The sequence below is a fragment of the Colobus angolensis genome, unplaced genomic scaffold (genome assembly GCF_000951035.1).
Source record: "Colobus angolensis palliatus isolate OR3802 unplaced genomic scaffold, Cang.pa_1.0 Scaffold115, whole genome shotgun sequence".
Classification (NCBI taxonomy): Eukaryota; Metazoa; Chordata; class Mammalia; order Primates; family Cercopithecidae; genus Colobus; species Colobus angolensis.
Genome location: NW_012112586.1, coordinates 1,248,672 through 1,258,325, shown reverse-complemented (window position 1 = coordinate 1,258,325; position 9,654 = coordinate 1,248,672). Strand labels below are relative to the sequence as shown.

Below are 9,654 nucleotides of genomic sequence, written 5' to 3'. Positions count from 1 at the left end.
GCCAGGCGTGGTGGCGGGCGCTGTAGTCCCAGCTACTCGGGAGGCTGAGGCAGGAGAATGGCATGAACTAGGGAGGTGGAGCTTGCAGTGAGCCAAGATCGTGCCACTGCACTCCAGCCTGGGCGACAGAGCGAGACTCTGTCTCAAAAAAAAAAAAAAAAAACCAAAAAACAAACCAAAAAAACCACTTAATTGTGGTAACTTATACAGAACATAAGATTTACTGTCTATCTGATTTATTATCTTTAAAGTGTTAATTTATTCCAGGGTACTGACGAATATTAAGGTTTGGTTTTGATTATTTATGATGATATGTGCTTGTTTATATTTAGCCTTCTGGACATATTTAGCCAGAAGAACCAGTTTCTTTTTCTTTTTTTTTTTTTAGACCTGTCGGCCAGAAGTAAGAACCAGTTTCTATTTTCTTGTATTTCTCTCTGTGATTTTAAGCTGTAAAGTGCCATTTGACTTTGAGTTCATTTAATTTCAAGGGTATTCCCATTTGAATACCCTGGATGTGAAGCAGTTAATGTCTCTGGAAAGATTCTTTGGTTTACTTACTCCTAAGAAGCTGTCATTATGGAGATGCAGATTAATTTGTCTTTCTGTTTTATCAGATCGAAGTGTGTTTTTAAGAAATGACACATTTTCAGTGGGAGTGTTTTTTGTCATTCTTCCTCATGCCCCACCATGGCCTCCCCAGGCATCTGCAGCCCCTGCCGTGAGGGGTGGGCCGTCCTCTGACACTGCCACTGGGCTCCTGCGTGAAGCTGTGTGGACGCGGCCTGTGCAGCCTGACCGTGGCTACCTGCTGGCCACAGATTGAGGTTTAAACTGGCCTTCAAACAAAGCTTCAGTGCCTAGGGCCAGATTTGTTCTTTCCAGCCGTGTGAGGCCTTAAATTGCAATCAGCGAGCCAAGTTGTCCCCGTGCCCCTCTATTAGTGGCTGAGGCCGCCAGCTGCATGGAATGTGCTGGTGGTGATCAACTTTGCAAAGTTTAAACATTATTTTCCCTTCTTCCTCTCTTCTCTTTGAATATTCCCTCTCAGGTAAAGGTTGTGGCCAGAAAGCACGGGCAGCCTGGGACTCCTGTTGCCATGGCAACCCAGCTTCCCCCGAGGACTAACGCGGCTTTTCCAGCCCAGCAGCAGCCGCTCCAGGTACTTTCTGATGGCTCCACAATGCAGCTCCCCAGACTTTCCTGACTCGGATTTGAGGACTCAATGTTCTGAGGCAGGACCCAGAGGTCTCCCAAGAGCCTGTCCTCTGTTGTTCAAAATACATCTTGAGACGTCTTTGTGAAGGCTCTTAGTTTTAATGCTTGAATGTTGTTATTTTTCCCTACTGTTACTGAAATTAAAAAGTGTTTGTCTCTGATCATTAGTTCTGTTAGCTTTTCTGCTGGAATGTTTTTCATTTGCATTTGCTTTTCTGATATATTTGCATTTTTCATTGCTTCTGTACAATTGTGGCCTCTTTGGATGTTTCTCTTTTTGCCCCTTTGTCTGCTTTTAAACAAACAGATTTCCTAAATTATTTTCTTGCTACAGGGAGTTGATTTTGTTCTTTAAACATATTCTAGGGGATGAATAGCAAAAACCAATGATTTTAGATTTCAGAATACAAGGGAGTTCCTGGAAACTGCAATTCAGTTATTACATTTCTTTCCTTTCTTTTTTCTTTTTTTGAGATGGAGTCCTGCTTTATTGCCCAGGCTATAGTGCAGTGGCACAATCTCAGCTCATTGCAACCTCTGCCTCCCGGGTTCAAGCAATTCTCCTCCCTCAGCCTCCCGAGTAGCTGGGATTACAGGCACGTGCCACCACGCCTGGCTAATTTTTTGTATTTAGTAGTGACGGGGTTTCACCACATTGGCCAGGCTGGTCTCGAACTCCTGACCTCAGGTGATCCCTCGCCTTAGCCTCCCAAAGTGCTGGGATTATAGGTGTGAACCACTGCACCCAGTGGACATTTCTATATACTTAAAAACATGTTTTAAAAATTATGTTAAAATATACATAACAGTTCCCATTTTACCCATTTTTAAAAGTGTACAGTTCCATGGCATGAAGCATGTTCACATTGTTGTGTGGCCATCACCAGTATCCATCTCCAGAACATTTTCATCTTCTCAGACAGAAACTCTGCCCCTGTGAAATGCTAACTCCCCATTCCCCCTCCCCCAGCCCCTGGCACCCACCACTGTACTGTCTGTCTCTGCGGATTGGAATGCACTTCTCAAGCCACCTAAGTAAGTTGAATCATATAGTATTTGTCCTTTTCTGTCTGTTGTACTCAGCATCGTGTCTTGAGAGTTCACCCATGCTGTAGCCTGTAACAGAATTCCTTCCTTTAGAAGGCTGAATCATGTTCCGTGGGATGGGCAGACTGCGGTGTGGAAGGCTGAATCATGCTCCGTGGGATGGGCAGACTGTGGTGTGGAAGGCTGAATCATGCTCCGTGGGATGGGCATGGGCAGACTGTGGTGTGGATCCACCTCTTGGTGGACACTTGGGTTGCTTCCACATTTCAGCTATTGTGAACGGTGCTGCCATGAAGATAGGTGTACAGATACCTCTTCAAGTTCCTGCTTTCTGTTCTCTTGGGCATATACCCAGAGTGGAATTGCTGGGTCACGCAGTAACTCTGTGTTTAACTTTTAGGAAAGTCCATGCCATTTTCATAGTAGCTGCACCATTTCACATCCCACTAGCAAGAGTGAGGGTTTTCTTTCTCCACATCCTTGCCAATGCTTGTACATTTTTTTTAATAGTGACCACTCTAATAGGTGTGCTATATGCTTTATAATGTAATAGAAAAATATTACTAAATATGCATGTACATACGGCTAAAGACATTCAGAGTTGGCCGGGCATGGTGGCTCACACCTGTAATCCCAGCACTTTGGGAGGCCGAGGCAGGCAGATCACCTGATGGCAGGAGTTTGAGACCAGCCTGGCCAACATTGTGAAACCCCATCTCTACTAAAAAAGGAAAAATTAGCTGGGCCTGGTGGCGGGCACCTGTAATCCCAGCTAGTTGGGAGGCTGAGGCAAGAGAATCACTTGAACCCAGGAGGCGGAGGTTGCAGTGAGCCAAGACTGCGCCACTGCCCTCCAGCCTGGGCAACAAGAGCGAGACTCCATCTCAAAAAAAAAAAATAGACATTTAGAGTTTTAATCTGTTAATCAGCTGGCACTGTTGATGGTTCAAAATTGACTAGTGAAGGAGGCAGCCTTTGAAAAAACAGCTTTAACGCAGAGTAAGAAATGGCATTGGTGACATATGTGGAATCCCATAGGAGGAGTGTGGAGGGAGGGATGGGTTCCTGGGAGCAGGATGCAGGCTGGGGTGGCCCAGTGTGCTGCACCTGTGGCCGGCAGGGCTGGCACCTCTGGCCTGGCCCCAGCAAGTGCAAGCACCCACACAGAACACAGGGCTGCTGTACCCTACTCTTCTCATGTCACGCTCTTAATGTTGAGAACACAGGGTGAGTTCAGTGTGATTCTCCAAACAAACTGGCTGTGGGCAGTGTCAGTTTTCTTTTCTCCAACTTCTTTATTTATGTATTCTTTTGAGACAGAGTCTCCGTCTGTCACCCAGGCTGGTGTGTAGTGTCGTGATCTTGGCTCACTGCAACCTCCACCTCCCGGGTTCAAGCAATTCTCATGTCTCAGCCTCTCGAGTAGCTGGGATTATAGGTACGTGCCACCATGCCTGGCTAATTTTTGTATTTTTAGTAGAGAGGGGGTTTCACCATGTTGGCCAGGCTAGTCTCGAACTCCTAACCTCAAGTGATCTGCCCGTCTCAGCCTCCAAAGTGCTGGGATTACAGGCGTGAGCCACCACGCCTGGCTGTTTTCTCCAATTTCATATTGTGAAAATTTTCAATTATTGAAAATGTTGAAAGAGCAGTACAGTGAATGGGAAACTCACCAGTTGTTAATATTTTGCCGCATGTATGTGTTCTACCTATCTGTCTATCTCCACACATTTTAAAGTTGTCACAGTCATGATTGTTCATCCCTGGATCCTTTGTTGTGTGTCTCCCAACAAGAAAACGTCCCATGTGACTACAGCCCTCCTGCCACGCTTGCCGGCATCCACACCTCTCAAGGCATGTTCCTGCCTGGGTTTGCTTTTTCTTCTCTCACAACACTGATGTTTTGAAGCGCCCAGATCAGTTGCTCTGCAGAGACTATCACAGCCTGGGTGTTCCGTTTCTCACTGCTCGACTTAGGCTGAACATTTCTGGCAAGAATACAATGGAGGCGGGGCTCTGCATGCATTTACTTCTCAACCAAGCCGTGCAGGCCGGTTAGGGAGATGCAGATGCAGGTGGGCTAGGTGCTGTGTGTGCCATGGGAGGTTGCCCTCCGGGGACACTCTGGACAGAGGCACTCTGTCATGTGCTCAGCTTGGCCCCAGACTGAGGCTTAGCAGTCCTCCCGTTGTTCATGGTATGAAGAGCAGGAGGGGATAAACAACTGGACGACTGCCAAGGAGAGGCCAGCAGTAGGGAGTGGAAACCAAAAACTGAGCTTTTTTACAAGGCCACATGTGCAGCGCCCCAGGCAGGGCTGAAACCCCTGTGCCGGTGCCCCTGGAGAGCAGCCCTGGGGCTGGGCCTGCCCTTGTTCACTAAGAGGATGAACCTGGCTGTCTGCCTGACTCAGCCTCGTATCTCCATGATGTGTTAACATATTGGCTCAAAAAAACAAATTTCCTTTAACACCTTAAATGAGGTAAAGAAACAAAAGTGGGCCAGGTGCAGTGGCCCATGCCTGCAATCCCAGCACTTTGGGAGGCTGGGGTGGGTGGATTGTTTGAAGTCAAGAGTTCAAGACCAGCCTGACCAACATGGTGAAACCCCGTCTCTACTAAAAATACAAAAATGGCAGATGCCTATAATCCAAGTTACTCGGGAAGCTGAAGCAGGAGAATGGCTTGAACCTGGGAGGCGGAGGTTGCAGTGAGCCGAGATCACGCCACTGCACTCCAGCCTGGGTGACAGAGCGAGACTCTTGTCTCAAAAAAAAAGAAGAAACAAAAGTGGATTTTTTGTTGTTATTTTTTGTTTTGTTTTTTAAACAGGGTCTTGCTCTGTCACCCAGGCTGGAGTGCAGTAGTGCGATCTTGGCTCACTGCAACCTCCATCTCCTGGGGTCAAGTAGTCCTCCCACCTCAGCCTCCCTAGTAGCTGTGACTATAGGCGCCACCATGCTCAGCTAATTTTAAAAATTTTTAGTTGAGATGGGGCCTCACTATGTTACCTAGGCTAGTCTAGAACTCCTGGGCTCGAGTGATTCTCCCACCTCAGTCTCCCAACTAGCTGGGGTTACAGCTGTAAGCCACCATGCCCAGTTAAAATTTCAGCTTTTTATTAAAAAAAGTTAATGTTGTCCAGCCTGGTTGTTTGTTTAAGCATCTTTTCCCGCCTTTTTTGGTATTTCTGAAACTCAGCTTGCTGCAGCATTCTGACAGTCTTTGAAGTAATAGTGCACACTGGTTTTAATTGTGAACCTGTCTCAATCTCCATTCTTTTTTATTTTTTTGAGATAGGGTCTTGCTCTGTCTCCCAGGCTGGAGTACAGTGGCGTGATCTCAGCTTACTGCAACTTTGCTCTTTTGGGCTCAAAACAATTCTTCCACCTCAGCCTCCTGAGTAGCTGGTACTATCAGCACGCTCCACCACACCCAGCTAATTTTTGTATTTTTTTGTAGAGATGGGATTTCACCATGTTGCCCAGGCTGGTCTCGAATTCATGAGCTCAAGTGATCTGCCCATCTCGGCCTCCCAAAGTGCTGGGATTACAGGCGTGAGCCACCATGCCCAGCCAAATCTCTATTCTATTTTGGTCTCTGAAACTTAACATTCTGCTTAAGGAAGGGCTCATATATAAGGATATTGAAACAAATGTTGTTTTATATGATAATAATGCCTGAGGATCAATACATACATATTTCATATCCCAATATCCCAAAAATAGCAATCTATTTACAGATGCTGCAGACCACTCTGAGGAGTTGATTCTGAGGCTGTCCCTAAGGACCTATGCCAGGAGATATGTCCTGGAAGCGACTGTCACAGATGCAGGACACAGTCCCCCAGATGATAAGGCAAGGCCTGAGGGTCTGTGCTTGTTGGGGGAAAGGTTTATTACACCTTCTCCCAAGCAAACAGATGGAAAGCAATACCTAGAGCAGCTCTGGTGCTTGTGTGTGGGATACCTCTGCAGGGGCCTCTGTGGCTTTGTCCTCATTTCAGTTAGAGTTGAGAGTACAATGCATGTTCATGTGTGGTGGGCTTTATAAAACCTAAGTCTGCTTTCTACTCAGTAAACATTTAGACATTTTTCTTTTCACATTATTCTCCAGTTACTAAGATTTTGTTGTCAGATCCACATAATCCTTCTGTTTTTTGGTGAAGACATATTATAGACTTAGAGTTTTATTTCTTTCCACAAATATTTTGACATTGTCATTTTTGCCTTAGTTGATACAACTATTTTTCTAAGCTCTAGATTTAGTTTTCACATAGATACCTCTGGTGATTTAATTCTGGCTTCCACTTTTGGTTAGCAGTGGTGACTTAGATTTCTTATCTACATACTACTTCTGAAGCCTGGTTCTATTGTGCTGCCTTTGGCAAGTGGTACACAGAAAAGCACTAAACGATGAGAAGAGTATTTTTGTTTCTGTCAAATTCAAAGGCTAATATGGAGGGTTTTTTGAGTTTATGATCACTGGCCAATAGCTCTAAGCTGTGATATCATGTTCTTTGTCATAGAAATCGAAGAGACAGTGGAGAAATACTTATTTTAAAATCAGTGTGATAAAAGTTAACGCACATTTATACTTCCCATAATTTTTGTCTTCTAATAGCAAATACATATGGGGACTCCAGTACCTGGAGATGTGAATTCCATAAAAATGGAAGCATCTAAGAGGCAGTGAACACTGGCGCCCACAGGTATGTAGCAGTCACCCAGCATGAAGTCAGCCTGTAAACAAAAAGGAAACCGTTCTAGCCTTCTAGCAGTGTATTTTCCAACTTTTTTCATTTTAAGTAAGTCAACAAATATGTACCAAATGGCTTCTGTGGGCTCACGGGGTCACCCCTGTGCCTCCTCTCAGTTCTTGCTTGGAGCAAAGCGACTTGACACTCAGCCATCATTTAGGCCAGTTAGAGCCTTGGGCTGGAGGCATGGGAGGCGGGCCTGGGGAGGCCACGGGCACTCATGGAGTGGCAGGGCCTGGGCCTCAGCTCTGTGCTCAGGAGCTTCCCCATGCTGGCCAGGCACATCAGAATCTGGCACGTGAGTGTCCCCGCACTCACTGTCCAGCCACCCCCCTTGATAGCAGGATCCCTAGGAGCAGGCCACTTGGCAGTGGGCATGGACTCAGAGCAAAGCAAGATGGGTGCCTCAAGAGCTTGGCCCCACTCAGGCCTGAGACTGACTCCCTTCCTGGTGAGGATCAGAGAGAGGATGTTCTGCCCGCAATGCGTTCTGTGCTATTTCCACATTCTGTGCTATTTCCCTGTTCTGCACCAGGGATAATGTAGCATGAACTTTGAAGGTGGAACCTGGCTCACTGTGCTGTGATTGGATTTGATGTCACAGATTCTCCTTTGATGTCAGAGGCCTCACCTAGAAGTGGGCCATCCTGGGACGGGTTTACAGCACCTGGAGGTGACATCAGGTGTTCTCTCCAGCAGTCAATGCCAACAGCACAAAGTATCTGTCTGCCGAAGTACCTGGCAGGTACCAGTACAGGAGTGGGCTGTGGGAGCCGGGAGCCAATGAAGCTCTGAAGCTACCGCACACTCTGTCATCTGTTGATTGTTCCTGGGTAGAGTGGGCCCTTGCACCTGTTTATTGACCCAGAACTGGGCACGGGCTGGCGGTGTCTGTGCAGACTCATAGTTTCTCCTACAGGTGATTAAAAACCAAACTATCAAGAGTTTTCATGTATTTTCCTAACTTTTTCCAAGTAGAAGCATTCTCTTTTTCTCTATGATGATCTCAGGCTGTCTTCACACGCACTGTTGTTTGCTCTGTGGGGGCCCGTGCTGTGATACTCCGAGTGTGGGCTGCAGCATGGTCAGCCCTGCCCTCGCTGGCTCTGGGGATGTGGCCATGTGGCGTCACCTCACCCATCTTAGTTGTCTCATCTGTAAAATTGGAGCAACAGTGATAATCACACTTTTCAGATCTGTTCTGAGGACTAACACTGTTATATCTGTAAGGTGCTTAGCACAGCACCATGTTGTAAGCACATAATGTCAGTTAATACCATACTAAAAAATTAACATTCTATAAATTTAATGGCAAGCTTTAATTTTTTTTTAACATATCCAACTTTTTTGCTATAAACTTACGGGGTACAGGAGCAGTTTTGTTGCATGGACATACTGTGTGGTGGCGAAGTCTGGGCTTTCAGTGCATCTGTTACCGGAATAACGTAATCATACCCACTAAGTAATTTCCCAGCATCTACCCTCCCCTCACCCTATACCATTCCAAGCCTCCATTATCTCTCATTCTACACTCCACATCTGTGTGGACGTGTGAGTTAGCTCCGGCTTACGGGTGAAAATGTGCGGTGTTTGTCTTTCTGTGTCCGAGTTGTTTCACTTAGGATGATGGCCTCTGTTTCCATCCATGTTGCTGCGAAGGACAAAGTTTCATGCTTTTTTGTGGCTGAATACTACTACATTGTGTATATATGCACCACTTCTTCTTATCCAGTTGTCTGTTGATGGGCACTGAGGTTGATTCTGTGTCTTTGCTGTTGTGCATTGTGTTGCAGTAAACATGCGAGCGCAGGTATCACTTCAATAGAATGATTTATTTCCCTTTGGATATACACCTAGGAGTGGGACTACTGGATCGGACGGTAGTTGTATTTTTAGTTTTTGGAAGAACTTCCATTTTATTTTCCACAGCGGCTATGCTAATTTACACTCCCACCAACAGTGCACAATGTTCCTTGTTCTCCACGTCCTCACCAGCATCTATTGTTTTTTGTCTTTCTTTAATTTTTGCAAGTTTGCATTGCTAATAGAATACACCATAGTTTTTAAGGAAAACACATCAGAAAATACCAGTATCAGAGTATGTATACACGCACGTGCGCATCAGTCTGTGCCTAGAGACCCGGGAAACTGGTCCATGATGATGAGTCACATCGATGCGCTCCTTCAGCAGATATTTATAGAAACTCGCGAGTGGCGAGGCCCGAGCACGCAGGGATGCGTGACCGCCACCCGCTGCCTTTGCCCGGACCAGCTCCCGACTGCTCCCTTCTCTTTATTCAGGTCTTGGCTCCACGGCCCGCCTCGGAGAGCCCTTTGCCGACCCGGGGCCCGCCCTGCGCCGCCCTGTTTGCTCTCCCTGGTCCTCAGGGTGCCCACTCCCGTCAGGTCGCCTGTGTCTGCGCCTCCCTGAGGAAGGCAGGGCCTGGCGTGCCCCGCGCTCCGCTCTGCCCTCGGGACAGAAGGTGGTCAGGAAGGTGGTCCCGTGTCCTCAGGCAGAGTCACCTTGCAGATGGTGCTGAGGTGGAGAAGCCGCGCCGCTGCTACAACAGAGTGGGCGCTTCTGACCGCGCCCTCTCGAGGAGGGTTGGTGGCAGAGGCCGCACCATGTGC

General features: G+C 47.0%; 1 protein-coding gene across 1 annotated transcript in view; it reads left to right on the top strand.

Moving 5' to 3' along the window:
• LOC105525462 (EP400 N-terminal-like protein) overlaps nt 1-7,966 on the top strand; it is a 13,649-nt gene extending 5,683 nt beyond the window's left edge. Inside the window, 4 exon segments of the mRNA XM_011961099.1 lie at nt 1,052-1,162; nt 2,189-2,253; nt 6,888-6,975; nt 7,628-7,966. Of these exon segments, the coding sequence (XP_011816489.1) occupies nt 1,052-1,162; nt 2,189-2,253; nt 6,888-6,924 (213 nt within the window). The 3' untranslated portion in view covers nt 6,925-6,975; nt 7,628-7,966.
• The last annotated feature ends 1,688 nt before the right edge of the window (nt 7,967-9,654 follow it).